Genomic DNA, 20,443 nt, shown 5'->3' on the forward strand with positions numbered 1-20,443 from the left:
CAACTTCACCCTCATCCTAACGTATCTGTTATAGCTCAACCTAGACCATTGAATCGTCAACATACATTTGACCAGAACCGACCAGGACTTAGTTATTCAAACGCACTAAATACAAGAGAAAATATAACGACCGGTGGACCAGCACTAAAGAGACAACGACCGTCTGACAGTGGACAATCACGTATGAGTTTTGATGAGGCTCGTTACCAAGAAGAATTAGACCAAACTCATCAACAGTTCAATCCTTACATGCATTACGGGAATCATCCCCAATATCCTTTCGATCTTTACATGCCTTACGGGCCGCCCCCCAACAACATCCCGATTTATTACATGCCTTACGACCCCCCACAACAACATCCGGTTGGCATACAGGAGATGGCAGAGGCACGAGAAGAGCCAACTGAACCTCCTATGGAATTAATAACAGAAGCTGAAACGGCTGAGAATTTTCGGCCCCAAGCCTCGGAACAAGCCAATTCATAATTATTAAACACAAAGGACTCAATTTAAAATGCTTAATAGACACAGGCTCAACAGTAAATATGGCCACTCAAAATTTTTTCAAATTACCAATCCAAGAGATAGCTAAGAAAATAAACTCAAGTAATGGCCAGTTCATTGCACAAAAGAAAGTAACGTTACCCAAAAATAATCTTTTCCCTAAACCATACGATTTTTTGATATATCCTTTTTCATCTAAATACGACTTAATTTTAGGACGACAATTACTTGACGAAGGAACTACATCAGTAAATTACGGACCCCGTACAGTTACAATATACGGACACGTGCACGAAATGATCGATGCCTTCCTTCCTTCAGAAGAAATACATATTCAAGATACACAGAATAATCCCTTTAGGCTAGACCACTTAAATTCCGAAGAAAAAGCAAAATTGATAACCCTCCTAAAAGACTTCCAGGACCTTCAATATAAGAAGGGAGACCAGCTCACATTCACTAATAACGTAAAACACACTATTAGAACATCCCATAATGACCCAGTATACAGAAAGCCTTACGGATACGCACCCGGACTAGATACGGAAGTAGAAAAACAAACAAAAGAAATGTTAGATCAGGGAATAATCCGAGAAAGCAATTCCCCTTATTGTAGCCCCATTGTAGTAGTACCCAAGAAAACAGACACCTCCGGACAGAAGAAATACAGAATAGCCATAGACTACCGTAACCTCAATGAAATAACAATAGCAGACAAATACCCAATACCAAATATGGACGAAATCTTAAGCAAGTTAGGAGGATGCAACTATTTCACTACAATTGACTTAATCAAAGGGTTTCACCAAATAGAAATGGACCCCGAGTCTATCCCCAAAACAGCCTTCACAACTAAGACAGGGCATTACGAGTATACCCGTATGCCATTTGGACTGAAAAACGCCCCAGCTACCTTCCAACGATGTATGAACGATGTACTTCGTCCACTATTAAATAAAATCTGTATGGTATACTTGGACGACATTATTGTATTTTCAGCTTCCTTAGAGGAACATCTTCAATCCCTTAGAGCAGTCTTTCAAGCATTATCTAATGCTAATCTAAAACTCCAATTAGATAAATGCGAGTTTTTAAAACACGACACATATTTCTTAGGACATATGGTTTCTCCAGAAGGTATAAGACCTAACCCGGAAAAACTACGAGCAATAGAAAATTACCCCCTTCCTACTAAGCCGAAGGAGATAAAATCATTTTTAGGACTCACAGGTTTTTATAGAAAGTTCATACCCCATTTCGCACAGATTGCAAAACCCCTAACAACATGTCTTAAAAAGGACAAAAAAGTAGATAGTAAAAACCCGGAATATATTGAGGCATTCAAAAGGTTAAAACTCCTTATTTCTAACGATCCCATACTTCGATCACCAGACTTCAAGAAAAAATTTGTACTCACAACAGATGCTAGTAATGTAGCTCTAGGAGCAGTACTTTCTCAAGATGGTCACCCCATAAGTTATATTAGCAGAACACTTAACGACCATGAAACAAACTACAGTACGATTGAAAAAGAACTACTAGCTATTGTTTGGGCAACGAAAACGTTTAGACACTATTTGCTAGGTCGACATTTTGAAATAGCAAGTGATCACCAACCGTTATGCTGGTTGCACAAGATGAAGGAGCCCAACGCTAAATTAACAAGGTGGAAATTCAGACTTGCAGAATACGACTTCGATATTAAATACGTCAAAGGCAAAGAAAATCATGTAGCAGATGCCCTATCCAGGATTACTATAGAGGAAGCGTTCTTTACTGAAGCTACACAGCACAGCGCCCAAGAAGACAACCAGAATTTAATTTCCCTAACAGAAAAAGCGGTAAATAATTACAATAGACAAGTCATTTTCACTAAGGGACCAGAAAAAGTAAAACAGGAGAATTATTATAAGAAAAAGATCATTCATATTTCGTACGAAACACTCACTTATAAAAAAGCCAAACAGTATTTGATAGATTACTTTGTAAACAACCACAGCGCTTTATACATAGACAGCGACGCTGATTTTGAAACAATCCAGGCAGCCCATAAAGAAATTATCAACCCAAGCACCACAAAGGTAATTAGAAGCCTAACTTTACTAAAAAACATTAAATCATATGCAGAATTTAAGGAATTAATCCTTCAATCCCATGAAAAGTTATTGCACCCAGGAATCCAGAAAACTAAGAAATTATTTAGTGAAAACTACTTTTTTCCAAATAGCCAACTACAAATCCAAAACATTATAAACGAATGTCAAGTTTGTAATCTAGCAAAGTCAGAGCATAGAAATACCAAAGTCCCATTTAAACTCACGCCAAGTATAGAATTCTGTAGAGACAAATTCGTTATAGATATTTACTCAGCCGAAGGCAAACACTATTTAAGCTGTATAGACACTTATTCAAAATTCGCTACACTAGAGCAGATAAAAACCAAGGACTGGATAGAATGCAAGAACGCCCTGATGCGCATATTTAATCAATTGGGAAAACCGAAGCTATTAAAAGCAGACAGAGATGGTGCATTTTCAAGTCTAGCATTAAAAGAATGGTTAGAAACAGAAGGAGTGGAACTACAGCTAAATACCACGAAAACAGGAGTAGCAGATATAGAACGTTTTCATAAGACCATTAACGAAAAAATAAGAATAATCAATACTATGAAAAATACTGAAATAGACCTGAGTAAAATAGAAACTATACTTTATACTTACAATCACAAAACAAAACATGACACCACGGGACAAACGCCCGCTCACATATTCTTATACGCAGGACAACCTACCTTGAACACGCAGGAACTAAAGAAAACTAAAATAGACAAATTAAACAAAGGTAGAGAAGACCACGATATCGACACAAGATACAGAAAAGGACCATTACAAAAAGGCAAATTGGACAACCCATATAAACCAACCAAAAACGTAGAACAAACAGACCCTGACCATTACAAAATTACTAATAGAAACAGAGCTATGCATTACTACAAAACACAATTCAAAAAACGAAAGAAAATTAATCAAACCCATACCCCGATTCAAATGGCTACCAGTTAGACTACATAGATTCACAATTATATTTTGAAAAGGAAAACAAAGTGTATAGTAATGAAAATAAAGAAATAAACAATGAATGTGTCACCAATATAATTAAGCACCTAAATCCAATCTGTAATTTTAAGCCAATACCCACAAATGAATTAATGAAATATATAGAATAATGATGTATACTAAACTAAAATTAAGAAAAAACCAAAATCAGGACACACCACCACAAACTGGAATGGAAAAAGTTCCACTACCCTTACTATATCCATCAGTCCCAGCCCAAGTATAGGCTTATCTTTAAGGGAAGGGAAGTGACGTATTCACGCCAACTCATCACGCTCAGTTAATTGAGTTTCGTCTGCTCTCTCTAAAGCTCTTCTTAACGTAAACATCCAAGAACATCACATGATTTTACCGTTTAAAGCTATTTTCTATTCTTTATGTCTGTAACCCCTTCTCAATCTCACTCACATTTGAAATTAGTCTTAAGTTGAAAGTTATACTGTAAAGTTCAATAAGTCTTAAACCGATATTTAATAAAAACCACAACCGAATTTATTCAGTGTTTAATTTATTTCGGAGTTGATCCTAGTTTAAATACGGATCATTTGTTCGACAAATAAAAACAATTTAACTTTCAGCGTTGATCTTAGTTAAATACGGATCATTTGTTCGGCTCAATTAAAAAACTTTTTAACTATATATATATATCCGAATATATATAAATATCATATATGTGTGTATGTATATATGCCTGCGTTAGCTTAGTTCTCAACATGGTAATCCCATCTATCCCATCTTTAACTCCAAAGTTATATCATCGTTATCGTAATTGTTAACGTAACACTACGTAATCCTCACCATCCAAATCTTCTGGCTTGTGAGATGTTTCTTCTGTGGTCCAAAGTAACTTGTGGGCTCCCTCGTCTGATTCTCCTCCCTCCATTTCGATTTTCATAATTCGTTTTGGTTAGCAAGAGCAGTAGAAGCAAAGCTTTGTAGGTAGGATTCTAGGTATAGAGAAATTTAGATATGGCTTCGATCGATCTATTTGCACGCTGACATTCGGCACTATGCACTGCACAGTGAAGCAGTGGAAGCAGTTCAAACGTATTTGTATCTTATGTTGTATAGAATTGATATATCGAATGCGCATGCAAATTGAAATTGATAATTTTGGTTTTACCCCTAACGATTTTCCTATCCGATTTTTTTTGTAGCTTTTAGTTTTCTTTTTCCGTTTGCCGTTTTCTAGGAATTTGACAAAAGTTGAAGTCGCTAGATTGAACGCTTTTCAAGTGAGAAGATTTCGATTGTTATCAAATCACAAAAATCAGGAAGACAGCGAATCAAGTTACAACTCATGAACATGTTTGTGTGAGCTATTAGATCCTAAAGCTTCTGTTTCTGTATCCGTATCTGTATCTGTGTGTTCTGTGCGTGCAGTGGAGACAAAATAAAGACACATACAACATGCAACAGTTCTGAGGAATATATAGGATATATACTGCATATCTCTCGAGTTGAGAACTGAATATCGAAGCTGTTACAGCCGTCTCTTTTTCCTAAGGGAAGACAGGCTAAACTAAACTAAACTAAACTAGAAACTATAATAGACTGTATTTAACCAAACGAAAGCAGGTCCATGCACGTGGGCATCACAAGGGTCTCTATAAGAGATCATAGCTAGTACTGGATGAGCCAGGATTCTCCTACAGGTCTCATATAAAATTTGCAATTGGTTTCCTCTTTTTGGTTTCTTGGTTCCTAAATGGAAAGATCAGCGCGGTTTCTTCTAGATTTTGTTCTTGTGGCATTCTTTTTTTGTGGCTGTTTTAGGTTGTCTGTATTTGCTAAGTTTAATTATTGTTTTTGTATCGTTAGCAGCTTTCCTTATTTTTGGTTTTAGGTTCGTTTTTGTATTCCCTTTAGTTAGCTATGATTTTGGTTGGTTTTTGCTTGTTTTTTTTGTCGTTTAATATTTATTTTGTGTCTATGTCTATTTGTTCAGCTTCAGCTCTGACTCACTTATTTACAAAATAGCAGTTTTACTTTAGTTTATGTATATTTAATTATATATGTAAATGTATGTATATATTTAATATATATTTATTTATATATAATCTTTGTATTACTCATTCTTTAAACTTAACGGCAGTTTTGATGTTTTTAGCATTATCATGTGTGTCTCATGTGTCTATGTGTATGGCTGTGTTGGTAGTGTCAACGAAATATCAAAACAGCGCTCGAGTTAAATGGATGTCCTTTATACGAAAATAATCAATCATCGGACGATGCCTATTTGTCAATATAAGCTTAGGGCTTTCCATTTTATAAACTGCAATAATTAATCTCATAATCTCCAAGTAAATTATTGGTAATTAATGCGAGGAAAACGTTTCGAAATCAAATCGATATCTAAAATATTGAATGAAACATATCAACCGAGCACTGTTTTAACGACGATAATCCGTCGTTCCATATTCCTTTTCTATTTTGCCTTGCCTTTAGTTTGCCCTTAGTTTTTCCGTTTCCGCTACTTGTTGTTGTTGTTGTTTTGGTATTTTCTTTCGGTTTAGTTTGTTTTACTAATATTCTGACTAATATTTAATAATAGAGCATAATTTAAAGATGAAAATAAAATTAGCAGATATTGTATGTTTGTTTTTGTCTGGTTGTTGTTGTTCTTTGTTTTTGTTTTGCTAGCTTCTAAAGAAAGGAAGAAACTCCAATTAGATTAGTCTACTAAGATAATTAGATTTTGGTTTTGTTTGTTTTTTTTTCTCGTTTTTTGTTTTATATGTTTTGTTTTGTTTTGTTAACGATTGTTAGTTGTTAATTGCTAAATTTGAACATAGGTATCAAGTAGAGTTTTTTCTTTGAGTGTGTGTGGACGTGTGTGTGTAAGTGTTTTCGGTGTGTAGATTACCAGAAGGAAAATGAAAGGAGAAACAAGGAAATCCCTATTGAAGGCCAGTCCATATTTGACTCTTTTTGGTGTCTACAAATACTCTAATTCAAGCTGAGTGAACTGGCACTGTGTCTGTGTGTGTGTTGTGTCTGTGTACATTTGCTGTTTAATTTACAACTACGTTGCTTACTAATTATTATAATTATATTTTAATTGTATTTATTAATAAAATTCTAAATTAGACTGCTTTTGATGACGTTTCTGGCATCCAACGTAGCATTTCACTGCGCAAATTTCGTCCATTTTCCATTTGTTTGACTGCGAAATAGAGTCAAAGGAGAGAGATAAAGAGTGTGACCGAAAAATGCAATGTTGCCTAGTTATATACATATATTTGCAATACAGATATAATAGAAGGACAAGCGTGTGCTACTTTGATATATATATTACTTTTGATTTAGTGCTACAATTCGAAAGAAATTGCATTATCATAATAAAAGTTATAAAAACAAGACAAAAATAATCCATTAATTGACAGAATTAACTGGTATAAACGACTATATTTTGGTTTCTATTTCAATGTATGTATTATTTTAGCAAAGGTTGTACTAATTTATGAAAATTTTCAAATGTCGAAAGTTATTGGCGCCCAACATGGGACCGCGCTAAAGTGACTATAGTTCTTGGCGCCCAACGTTGGGGCACTGATTATACTTACGCAAACCAATACTCACCTAGTAGTCAGACGTCGGTCTCAATACTGACGGCCATCGCGTTATTGTGCCTTAACTGTAAACTATTTGTGCTCCTTAGGCCGTTCTGGCCCAGCTGCTGCTGCTGCGTCATCTGCTGGCCATGCGGCGACTGCGACTGCTGCTGCAGCTGCAGCTGCAGCTGGAGCTGCTGCTTCTCGAATGACTGCTGTGTCCTGAGAAACGGCACCATGTGGCGGCCCGTGTGATCAGTCAGACCTGGCGTGGTTGCATCAATGCCATCATCCAAATCCATTATGTCCGACGACGATTCGGAGAGTGAGGATTTCTTCAAATGTTGACCTATATCCGGGGTCGTGGATCAGATACAACGATTAGCAAGGGGATATTATATCGGTTGCACAGAGTGGGCGGGAATCAGGGATAGGGGATCATTTTTTCTTTTTTTTTTTTGGGATTTTCTTAACCGCTAGTAGTAGTAGTATGTACCTAGTGCACCAGGTAAATATGAACAACTTGTAACGTGGTTGAAATTTTGGCTCTGCATCTCCTCCTGATCCGTTTCGCGGTGATAGAAGTAATTGAAATTACTGACGATAACCGGTACCGGCAGTGCGATTGTCAGCACACCAGCGATCACGCACAAAGAGCCGACAATTTTGCCCCAGAAGCCGACGGGCCTGGATGCATTTTTGTTGAATGCATTCGTTTGTTTAATGGCAATATTTGTGGATTCGATTCATGTTTGTCAATGGTCATTGTCGTTGGGTGTGTTCGAGTTCGAATTGGTTTGTATATTTAAATCGATTCGTTTCGATTCGGTTCGATCCGATCCGATCCGTGTTTAAATATGCAAATTCGTTTCAAAGTCAATTGAATTTGGTGTGTTTTGTTGGTTTTTGATTTGGTATTGGTATGAAGAAGAACGTAGAAGAAGAACGCAGTATGTAAATCAGGTGGTAAAAAAACAAACAAGTAGAAATGAGTTATAAGTTTTGATATATTCGATATACTATTCTAGATAGTGGGTTAGATTTGGGGTCCGGAGCTCGTGGCTCCGGGCCCAACTAAAGTGTTAAAAACTTGTTAAAAACGCAAAAAAGAAAAACGTGTCACAACAGATACATATGGGTTACATAAACGAAGCGATACGAGTTGGGTTTACAAATGGTTGGCTGGAGACGTTCGAGTAAGTATCCGTGGGTGGGGAGGCAGGTGGAGAAGCGATAACTCAACTCAGGGGAAAGCAAAAGTCAAAACTATAAGCTCAACTAGGTATTGGTATATATAGGTATAGGGGTGGTATTGTTATTGTTATTGTTATTGTTCTGGTTAATGGTATTCGTATAGGTATTTGTATGCAAACATCGAAAGCAATTCGTTGGCGGTAACCAAAATCGGTTACAACAACCAACTGGGTGGTGGGTAACTATGAACTCAAATCAAAACCAAAGTCGAAACCGTAAATTAATTTCAAAAATCAAGAAGACGAAATTATGGTGGCATACTATTCGTACTTATACATATAGATTGATGGGTGGATTGCGGGTTGATTTGGCTAACGAAAAACCGAAGCGTACTTATTGCCAAATGGAATAAACAAAATGTGCCGGCGTTTGGCGTCGTCGCTGTTAAACTTGACATAAAATGAATATACATAGATAGAGATGTGTGGAAAAACCAAAGCAAATCGAACCGATCCTCGCCGATCCTCGTTCAGGGATCGGCGATCGGTTAACGATGAGGGATAGCAAAAGGAGCCATCCGCCGACTGCTTCGGCACACACACACACTGACACAGCGGTGGGGCGCGGAGGTGGGAGGGAGACACATAGCTGGAGCGACTGGCCTTCGAGTTCTTCTTCTTTTTTCGCTTCTTCTTCGTCTGGTTCATCTCGTCCAATTCTTCTTCATCGTCGCCGTACGGAGCTTGCTCGTCTCCTCTGCTTTGGATCGTCTGTTTTGAACTGACTGTACTTTTGGGTGCATGATTCAATAAGTTTTCTTTCGATAGTCTGTGTGTGTCATGACTGTGTGTGTGTGCTCAAAATTTTTGATTTCTCTTTTAGGATGATCATGGCGAATGGCTGATGGGTGGGTGGACAAAGCTGCTCGGCAATTCTCCCGACCAAACAGTCAAATTGCCGTGCAGCAGTGGATGTGTGTGTCTTCTTTTTTAATTGGGACGTGTTCTTTTTGATGTGTTCGTAACATAGAGATTAGGTATAGTTAAGCGATCGTAATTAGGCAAAGAGTAGTTGCTGATATAATGCTCATTCGAGTACTCGAGTCAAGGAACGAAATCAAAATCAAAGCGAGAGAAAAAACGTGTTCAAAGTGAGTAGAAAAGCCAAAAAAGTTTCGATTTAACTCCTTAGTTGGTGTATGCATTCCTGTGTGATAGTGTCTGTGTGTTTAGAGTGTGTTGGGTGTATTTTGGGTATGTTGGTTGTGGAGATATAGGTAGCAAGTAAGTTGTATTTTTATGCAAATGTGCTAAGCGTGCGCCGTTGTGTATATTTCTTGCAAAAGTTTTGCAATTTGTTTTTGTTTGCTTTTGATTTGGGATTGCTTTGCTTTTGCTTTTTGTTTGCTTTGATTTGCTTTGCTTGGATTTGAATTTGCTGGCAGATTGCGCTTGACGCGATCTGATTCTGGTACTGTCGCGATCTCAATATCGATTTTCGATTGTTATTCGATTTCGATTGGATACAGCAACTGATTGCACATGCACCGGAATCGGGAAGCACAGGGAAACGGGACTTAGGAGCAGAAGCAGGAGCCGCACAGCCTCAGCATTTTGACAGGGCTGTTAGATCTTCCTAGTTGTTCGTTGTTGTTCAAGACGCTGATGTTGTTGCTGCGGCAGATGCTACAGATGCTGCTGCTGCAGTTGCTGCTACTGCTGCTGCTGGCATTTCTGGTTGCGATAGCGTTAATGATATAGCGATAACGGTAACGGCAACGATAACGGTTACGGTATAGCAGGATAGCGCAGGAGCGTCGGCTGAGCAGGTGCAGGCGGCTGAGCGCTGAAGCGATTCTTACAGTTTTACATTCGGCGCAGGGGGGAGAACGTAAGCAAAAGTTTACAAAATATTCCATATACGATTATATCAATAATATGGTCAATGCTTATACGTAATCGAGAGTGGCATATAGCGCAGATCCGAGGGCATAGGCAAAATCAAAATGAAGATTCATACGCAGAAAAAAAGTTGAAATAAAAACGAATACGATTAGTCAAAGTCAAAACATAATACAGAAATATATATATAGAGAGAGAGATACAATTTTATGGGAAAACCGACTGAGACTGCGTTTTTTCTTGGGGAGCGAGAGAAATTTATATTGTATAAATATATATTCATATCAAAGGGCATTGTTAACGAGACGGAGACATAGATATAGGATAACCGGGGGTTTGGAGAGGGGTCTCGAGGGTTTTTAAACTCACCGTTCGCTGGATTGATTAGCATCGCTTTGACTGCCGGGGCCGGATTTAACCTGTTTGGACTTCAACTTTCCAAGATTTTCAGTAAGTTGTAAGGGTATTCTTTTTTAAGTGTACTCTCGTTACTTTTATCACTCGATTGATCGCTATATCTGCGATTAGTGTGTGCTCACGGCGATAGTATGTGTATGCATTTCTTTTGGGGGAGTGTGGGGGTAGGTGGGCAAAAGAGCTAAACTACGCTAGGGAGATGTCTGCAATGGTATGTGCTACTGGCATGGCATGGCATACATATATATATGTATATATGTATGTATATATAGTATATTTACTGTAGATATAATGGTATATGACTCGGGTGTGTGTGTGGGGTGGTCTGTCTGCGTGTTCGAAAAGAAAAGGGGAGGTGCCAAGCCCCCCTTTTCGGAGGGAAGGGTCTGGACTTAGATCTAGGTTACTAGAGCCAAGGCTTATAATTACGATAACTGTATAAGGAATAAGAATAACGTAGTGACTAACTAGATCTAATGCCATCCCTTGCGAATAGGCCTACCCAACAAAATAATAAGTTAGAAGTGAGATCACAAAGCAAATACTACCAGCTAGTCTAAAATGGATCAAATGGGGCTTTCGGGACCAGTCGATTGGATTATTGCCTAGGTATCGGTATATCGATAGATTGGCAGATTGGTAGAGATGGTGGTAGATTACAGCTAGAATTGTTCGAATGAATTCGAATTGCGCCATTGCTTGCTTGTTTATTGGTTAATGATTTCTTGGAAATTTATTTATTTTTTATTTTTATTGAATAACGATTATAAAACATTTCATTTTTAATCTTAACAACATTTCCATTTTTGTTTGGTTTCGTTTTCTTTTGTTTTCATTATGCGTTCTTTTGTTTCTTTCGGTTTAATTTCTGTGTGTGAGTTTCGGTTTTCGTTTTAGCTTTGTAATATCTTATCGGGCGTAATACTAGATTTTTGTCAATGGGGATTATTGCGACTGTTCTTCGTGTTCGAATCGAGTTTTGTATTATATGTACGTATGTATGTTATCATTATCATCTGCTTTCATGTACTTGCTTGTGACTGGGTCTTGTTCATTGGTTCTGCATTATTGTTACTATTATTATTCCGAAAATATGCTATTTCTGATACTACTCGTAAATGTCTGCGGTTCGGGTGTAGTTTTTCAAATTGAAAGTTCTATACGATTCGATTCGATACGATTCAGTTCTGTCCGGTCCGGTCCGGTTTGGTTGGTATTGTATGGTATTGTATGGTGGTGTGTGGTGTAGTGTCTTGAACTTCTAACTAAACCTAAACTTATTTCCTGGTAGGTTGAATCAAGGCCAAATTAGAATTAAAAATCAATTAATTAATTTATCAATGTTTTTGGTTTTTGCTTTTGCTTTTTAAGTGTACGTTTTTTTTAAATCTCTATTTGCAGTCTTTGTCCTTAATAGAAATTTGCTTTCTTTTTGTTTGTTCTTGAAGCATTGAGAAGATTTTGAAAGATTTTATTTTTTTTTGTTTCCATTTGTTGGTTTATGTTTTGATTTACTCGTACATAGCATATGGTAAATGTGTATTGTTTCATTATAGTCCGTACAATCAAAATGGTTTTCATTATTTTTATATAAATATTCCTTTTTGTTTACGTATGCGTGTTAAGATTTTTTCGTTAGGCTTGCAATTAAATTTAATGGAAAACTTGAAAAGATTGTTTTTGGTTTGAATTGAACTGGAGAAGTCGAATGTTTGTTGTGGCGTGTTAGTGTTATATTCGAAAATAATTATGCATCATAAGTTAGACTTTTTCTTTTGAGTTATTCGTGGTTTTCATAACTTAGTTCTTGCTTTACAACGATATGTTTGCTTCTTCATCATCATCTTAATCATCTTCTTGTTCTTGTTTTCCTGGGATTCTATTCACTAATATATCGCCCTAAGTTTCTCGATTTCGTTTAATGCATTTCGCTTTTGGATTAAAGTAGGCTAGACTAGAGTTGAGTTGAGTAGAGCGTAGAGTTGAGTAGAGCATAGTTCAAGCATATGAAAGTAATAAGAAAACCGAAAGAAATGCGCTTTCAGCTCCTAAATCATGTACGTGAGAGTGTGTATGTGGTAGTATGTAGTATATATGTATGTGGGTGTATCTAATCGGTTAGCGTTGATCGACTGATTGACTCATTACTGATTTCTGATTACTGATTACGGATCGGATAACTCAACTGCAGCTGGGAGTGATTGATATGCCAAAGACGAAAATTAGGTTGAGCTCACACAAGATACTCGTACGTTACGAAACGAAATCAAATATGTATTTACAATTTAGAACTTTTCATTACATTTGGGTTTTTGAGCGCCAGCTAATACAATTACAATACAAACTAAGAATACAGAACTAGCGTTTTTGCTTCAGACTAGATCCTAAATCGAAAGGGATACGGTTTCCGTTTTCCGGTTTCCGGCTTCGATTCCGTTTCCATTTCGACTCGACTAACTACGGATCTAAGGCCAAAATACAAATACCAGAAAATATATAGGTACATACAAGTATGGAACGGAACGGAGCGAATCGGAATGGAATGAGACGGATAATTCGAATACTATTTACAAGGGGAAACTTGTGGGTGGTGGAGGGGGCGGGCACAGGTGACTGTGCGAAATAAAAAACGGTTCGAAAACACTTTTCACAATTTATTTGCTTCGATATCGCTTCTTTATTGTGGGTTCGGATCGGATTGGATCAGCATAGGGTTCCGTTTTCCTAATCTCCTCACTGTTCATCTTGCTTATCGAGTGTCTCATGCTCGAGTGAGTGTCTTTGGTATGTTCAGGGCTTAGGGTTTTCGTATTTTAGTCTGCGCTTAGTCTGCGATTAGCTAGCTTGTAATTCGGATGCAGCATATGCATATGTCTAGATATACATATGCTACATGCTAAATGTATCTGTATATGTATATGCTGTTTATGTACAATTTGAAATTGTTTAGAATTTTACTCGTGTACTTAGCTCAATTTAATTACATTAAATTTTTTGTTCATTTCGAATTAATTGTAATTTATTTAAACATATAATAACATTTCTTTTGCTGAACACATTTATTCCAAATTTTTTTCTGTTTTTTTTTGTTTCATTTTATAATTTATGTTTTTTGTTAAGCTTTCATAGGTAAATATTAACACGATTTTCAATTTCTTGTTCTCCATTTTATTTGTGGTTTTTGTTTTGTGTTTTTTCTTTTTTTTTGCTGTTGTTTAATTATAGTGGCTTATTTTGTGATTAAATCAAAGTCTTAAGATGTAGGACAAAATATGAACATATAATTGTAATAATAAAATTATAATAAAGTTCTAAATTCAGCTATACATCGGTAATTCTTAGACTCATTTACACTTATGTTTGCTAAATTTATTCATTTGTCTAGATTAAGGCTAGGAAAAAAAAACAACCTTACTTTACACTCGGCTCTTTGTATCGCTATCTGGATTCATTTTCATGTTCATATTTCATGTGTTTGGTAAATGTTATCGTTAACCTTTATCCGCTATCCGCTATCTGGTATTCTTGTGTTTATGAAGCTAAAATCATTTCCTCCGACCGATCGATCTAAAACATAATATCTAATCTTAAGTAGGCGGTTTTCTTTTCGTTACGCTTCATTTCCCTCTCCTCAATCCTCGTTCGTCTTTGGTGTTTTGCTAGTTTCATCATCTTCGACTGGACCTTTATCTTTATCGTTATCTTCTCTAATGCTTATTCATCTCTTAAATCTTTGCTTTCTTACAGATATAGAGAAACTACGTACAGTACAATTAGCTGACATTTAAATGTTTTATACTCTTTCATTTCATTTTATTTATTTATTACTTAATATTGTTAGTTTTTATTGGGTTTATCGTTAGGATTTGTTTTTGGTTTTTGTTTCCTTTTTTTGTACAAAATCGCATTTGCAAGTTGTATTTGTATTTGGAGAGTATTTACAGCAGTTAGCAGCCACAGTGGGGATACCCTATTTCAATGGGATTCTGGGTAGCGACTATTTACACGGTGTCCACGTATCGTTCGGCCCTTTATATCTGGCCTCCACTGTGGCACCTTGGAAACGTTGCATTATTGTTCGCTTTTTCAGCTGGTTCTACTGAATTGCCAGGGGTTGCAGGGGAGGGTGCAAAAAAAAGGGGGCCATATTCCCAATCTAGGGGCTGAGTCGACAAAGGGGGTCGAATCGGCCAGCTTACAATGTTCCTTAAGGCACTTTGCTCTGCTCTGCTCCTCCGGATCTTTTTGTTGGCTTGGGACTCTGGAACCCCCCCTAGCTCTTCGCCCCTAACATTGGGTATCGCCCCATCCATATCCATATCTATATGTGTCTGTGTGTGTGTGTGTGGTGAGTACGTTTGTGTGTGTGTGTGGACGGTTTTCGAAGCTTTTTAAAAATTACACTCAAATATGATCGGTATCTTGTTGGCATCGTTGCTACCAATTTACATCGACAAGAGCAACCCTTCTTATGTACAGGTATCCTATATATAGGAATCCATATATATGAGATCATATATTCATCTATGCAGTTACATTCACACACATAAATATATATCTTCATACTATAGTGTCTCTGTTATAATACATTTAATGCAAAAGTTGAATTCGCATGGTTCAGTCAACAATTTTTTGTATTTTGTTTGCTGTGAAAGGGGTTTCTTGTGGTGGGAATGGGGTTAAATGACCAACCCCCGCAATTCAGTCAAAGAAATCATCGCTGGAGAGCCCCGTAATTTAGTTAAACTTTTACCATTTGTTTTATTATTTTTGGTTTTCTTCTTGTCGTATATAGTTTGCATTCATTACAAAAATCATAAGAGCGTTTTCGGTTTTGTTGTATCTCTTGTCGCCATTTTATCTCTTGGTTTGTGATATTATTTATTGTGATTGAGCGGATCTGTGACTGGGGAATACGAGCAATCCATTGGATGTTTCCATTAATGTTCGTTCGGTCTTGTAGTTAAATTGCAGTCGTTTCGCCTTTCTTCGAAATTCCTTTAAACACTCGTAATAGTTTACGAGTACGTTAGTTGTTTCGCGTTTGCCTTCAGTTGAATATTTGTACTTTTTATTTCGTTTTAATTCGTGGGGATCGAAGCAGAAGTTTTAGCTGATATGGGTTCAGTTAGTTAATATGTGTTCAGTGGAGAGAGGTTAGAAGTGGGCTGGGTGGGCATATATAGGTAGGTGGAGGGTTCTGGATTTCTCTTAAGCTTTAGTCAAAAAACAAAGGGTCTTGAGTAGTGTTACGAACGATATTGATTAGGTTACACACATAATACATCTATCACATATAGGTATGTGTGTGTATATGCTTAGTTGGTTAGTTCAGTTATTCAGTAGTTCAGTTACAGATGGCTAGCTGTCTAAGTTACACGATAGTATTTTCTGTCACATTTAAAAAGCAGATATTGCCTCGCGTTTCGCTTGATGACTATACATGTTGGTTTTGGTTTTATGGTTCTTCTTTGTTACTTTTCAGTTAAATATAACGGCAGTTTTTCTATACTTTTTAGTAATGCGTGTGTGTGTGTGTCTGTTTCGGTGACTGAGTGTTGTGTAGATCGTAAATCTGCTTTGCTGTCTCTTCTTTCAGCTTTTCAAAGGGACATCCCTCAATATGGACTTGCTTCACTGTGCTTGGCTTCATTTTTCGTCCTTTGGATGGGAGTTCCAAAGCCTTTCCACTGTTTTATACTGGCTAAAATAATGGCTTGTGAGCTTTGTGATTTTATTGCATTATTTACAGTTTCCATTTGCTCTTGCAGCTTGATCGCGGTGTTATTCAGCTTCGGTTGTTGCAAATTTGATTAAATTCTGCGATCACTTCTTCGATGTTTATGCTGTCGCTTTAATGTCCCTTCTGTTCTGTAGTGTTATTTGTCAATGTTTATTAGTTCTTGGACTTTTGGTTTATGCCTTACTACTTGGATTTATTCGTACTCTCTTACCGTTCATTTCTTGCCTTTTGTTATCTCTGGTTTGGATTTGTTTTTTTTTGGTTTTAGTGTTGTTTATCATTAAATGTATAATTTAATTAAATTAATTTAGGTTTTAATTTAGATTTAATTTAATTTAGCAATATATTAAATTTGTTTTTGTTATTTGTTCTACTTAAATTAAATATAAACAGCTTTTGTAGTCGTTTCTGGCATCCAACGTAACTCCTGTCAAGGCCAAATTTATACCACGCAACGTCTTTTGCACTGATTCATTCGTCATACATATATACATATAGATCAAACATATGGTAATACATACATGGGGATCGATACGTAGGCAAAGGTTTAGGTTTAGGATTAGGTTTATACGTAAACATAGGCAAACATGTGTATCGCGTAGGTAGAGGAGCGCGCCACGTGAAGAGAAAAGAGAGAAAAAGTTATGTTCTAATCAAATCGTAATTCAATTCAGTTCAATTTATTTGATCGGATGTTCGCACTGCACAGAGAAAATAGTTTATGGGCTTAACAATAAATTTGGAGTTAATATATATATTGTTCGCGATAATTCATTGGGAGCTTTTAATGGGATTCCTTAAAAACGCATAAGATTGACTAAATTTGCGAATGAAATTAAATATTTCTATTATTAAATTGTTAGAAGTTCATGACAATATTGCTTTGACATTGGTGTCAACGTGCAATTCTTTCCACTCACTTTGAAGCAAAAGAAACTGTTTCCGCTGTGGCGCATCTGTGGCTGCCAGTGCGAACGATCCGTTTTGGAATTTTGCATATTGCTTTTCGCATTTTGCAACACTTAAACCTAGTTACGCTCTACGAGTCAGGGTGCACGGGTTCCGGTGATGTTGGGTAGTTGGTGGTGTTTGGGTTGGGGTCAGAGAAGTGAGTGTGCCGTAGCAAGATATAGATAGGTAGTGTGACAAAGATGGATGTTGTTGGGGGTTGGTGGTGGTGGTGGTAGTGATGGGTAGGGGGTTCGGGTCTGTGCAGCAAGCGAGTGGCGTTTTCCAACACTTACCCAGTAGTCAAACGTCGGTCTCGATACTAACGGCCAGGGCATTATTGTGCCTCATGGTGAGGCCGCTACTGCTGCTGCCGCTCGTCGCCGCTGCTGCACTTGCGTTTATTGTGTGGGACTGTTGCTGCTGCAGCTGCTGCTGCGTCTGTTGCTGCTGCTGCTTGAAGCCGTTTTGCTGCTGCTGCTGTTGCTGCTGTTGGTACAGTTGCGTCTGCGTCAGCTGCTGCAGTGGGTGCTGCAGCTGTTTGTCGATCGACATCGACAGTGAGGATGCTACCGGTTGTTGCTGCTGCTGCTGGGCTCCCAAAAATGGAGCCACCGCACTGCGTCCAGGATGCGTTTCTGTCAATCCCGGCGTGGACTCGACACCATCGTCCAAATCCATCATATCCGATGAGGACTCAGACAATGATGATTTCTTCATGTGTTGACCTACTTGGTGGTTTGTATGCATTTGTTTAGTGTGTTTTGTCGCAGTGTATATCACGCGTTGGCAGACAGAGCGTGTTTTATGCGTGTGTGTGTGTGTAGATATGATGTGTGTACGTGAGTTTGATTTGAGGGGATTCACACAATGCCAGGGATGCAGGAGCGGATTTATTTATTGGATGGATGGGTTCGAGTTCGATTTGAATTTGGTTTGGTTTTCGGGTTATCGGGTATTAATTGGGGAATTATTTGTGTGGAGGTCGCGTTTCGATATTCAAATTGGCCATACAATTGACGGAATAAAGAGAGAAACAAAAAGAAGAGAGAGAGAAGAGAGAAAGAGGAGATCACACATACAGTTGTAATGCATCGGTTACAGTAATGTTTTTTGCTGTAGTACTCGCTTACACACAAAACACACACAGTACGTGCACGTTGGTTGTGGCACCGCTGTCAATACTGCGGTATACCGCTGCCCCACCGACAGGGTTGCCACCCACCGGCGCTGCAGCACGCCACCCACCAGCCCACCAGCCAATTAGGTGTTGCCTCGGTGGGGTGGTGGGTGCTCGGCAGTGCACAGAGAAAAAACATAACATCTGTTTCATATTGTCATCTCGACTTTTTCAATCATGCAAATACCTTAAGCTATGGCAATCATCTGTGGCATATCATTGTGAAAAGATAAAATTCTGGATGTTTATTGATGAGGGAGTGGAAACATCCTCATTTTATAATGCATCCAGCTCAATCTAAAGGTTAACAACTTACAACTTTAACATTCAACGCTTGTAGTTATTATAACAGGTGCTATGGACAGGATAAGGTCATAAGATCTTTGGATATAGCAAATTTAATAAATCGTACCTCTTTTATTATAATATTGATGTAGGATATTGTTTTCTGTGTGATATCATTAAACTTAAGTATATGCAAAAACAGATTGGGGCATTAAAATCCCCATTTCATAAAGATTCAATAATCAATGATATGCCTCAGATCAAAGGTGACTGTGTGGAAATCGATGACCGATTTGTGGTGATATTTTTTCTCTGTGTGACAGCGTGTCTGGCTCGAAAGCAGTGCCGGTGCCCATCCGCTTGAGATCCATCCGCTTGGTGGTGCCAATCGGTAGGATGGATGGTGGGTTTTCGGATTCGGATTTGACTTTCTTGGTGGTTTCTTTTTGGGGCACACGGCACTGGCTTCGGCTTCAGCATCGGCATCCACAATTCGTTTCTTTCTTCGTAAATGTTTCTATTTTTATTCGACGGGTTCTACTTTTTGTTCTTCTACTTGAATTTGTGGTTGGGTTTTGGTGGTTCTGTCGGTAGTGGGGGGTTCGTATTTTGGGTGGCTTGTTGCGAGTTTTTCATATTTTTTTTAAATTTTTCTTGGTGGGACGGTGGGTTTGTTTGGGTAAATGCGAATCGAGTACAAGGTGGGGTTGGGATGGTTGGGTTTCGAGCCAAGGCCACAACACATATGTATATCACAGGTGGCACAGAGCGATAGAGATTGTGAGACGGGGGCTTGACTTCGGTTCGGAGTGGGGGTGTGCACACACAGTGTTGAACTTACCTAATGTACCTGGCAAATATGGACAACTAGTAACGTGATTAAAGTTCTGGCTCTGCATCTCCTCCTGATCCGTTTCGCGGTGATAGAAGTAGTTGAAATTGCTGACGATGACCGGCACCGGCAGTGCGATGGTCAGCACGCCAGCAATGGCACAAAGTGATCCCACAATCTTGCCCCAAACGCCGACGGGTCTGTACCATCAATCAATCAATCGTTCAATCATACAATAAATCAATCATTCAATCAATCGGTTGTTTCACATAGTTCAAAATTTTTCAATTCATTTTTTTCAATTTCGAATTCGATTTCAATCGATAGTCGTGATCGTGTGTCAAACGATAAACGATAAAATTACAATGCAATTTTTGATTGGCAATCATTTGCACATACAAATTTTCCCGGCGTTTTAGGGTTGCATTTTGATTATTTTGATTATTGTTATAAGATTTTTATGGTAAGAAATTGGTGCAATTATTTGTTGTTGTTGGTTGTTGGGGATATTTGTTTTTTGGTTTTGATTATCAATTGATACATATTTTATTTGAATTGAGAATTTTGGAGTTGGTTGGTTGTTTTTTTTAAATTGATTTTTGGTATTTGTTTGTTTGGATGGAAGCGAGCGATGTTAACGAACGAACGATATAAATAAAATGAAAATACAAATATATAAGAAATGTAAAGTAAAACTCTCGTTTTTTCTTAGAATTTCTTTTGCGTTGGGTTCTTTTGTTTTATCGTATAAACGGTATGCATTGGCAAA

At 37.7% G+C, this 20,443-nt stretch overlaps 1 protein-coding gene and 1 long non-coding RNA gene across 15 annotated transcripts in view; both read right to left on the reverse strand.

Annotated features, from left to right (window-relative positions):
* Positions 1-5,132: 5,132 nt before the first annotated feature.
* The window catches only part of LOC6726317 (potassium voltage-gated channel protein Shaker), a 118,283-nt gene continuing 102,972 nt past the window's right edge, over positions 5,133-20,443 (reverse strand). For 8 of the 14 annotated variants that reach the window (XM_039296848.2, XM_039296850.2, XM_039296849.2 and 5 more), the window contains 2 exons: positions 19,684-19,874; positions 15,475-18,108 (listed from right to left, as the gene is read on the reverse strand). In XM_039296848.2, coding sequence (XP_039152782.1) covers positions 17,681-18,108; positions 19,684-19,874 — 619 coding nt within the window. In that variant the 3' untranslated portion in view covers positions 15,475-17,680. Of the gene's footprint in view, positions 6,787-7,202; positions 7,524-7,670; positions 7,862-15,474; positions 18,109-19,683; positions 19,875-20,443 lie in introns of those variants that run through there. The other 6 variants (XM_039296851.2, XM_039296843.2, XM_016172405.3 and 3 more) reach the window with 3 other exon arrangements.
* LOC120285292 lies at positions 9,369-14,722 on the reverse strand. Its single transcript, XR_005544539.1, has 2 exons — positions 10,639-14,722; positions 9,369-10,224 (listed from the first exon to the last, which is right to left on the reverse strand). It is a non-coding gene; the product is annotated as an uncharacterized LOC120285292 (long non-coding RNA).

Source organism: Drosophila simulans, chromosome X, assembly GCF_016746395.2.
Source record: "Drosophila simulans strain w501 chromosome X, Prin_Dsim_3.1, whole genome shotgun sequence".
Lineage (NCBI taxonomy): Eukaryota > Metazoa > Arthropoda > Insecta > Diptera > Drosophilidae > Drosophila > Drosophila simulans.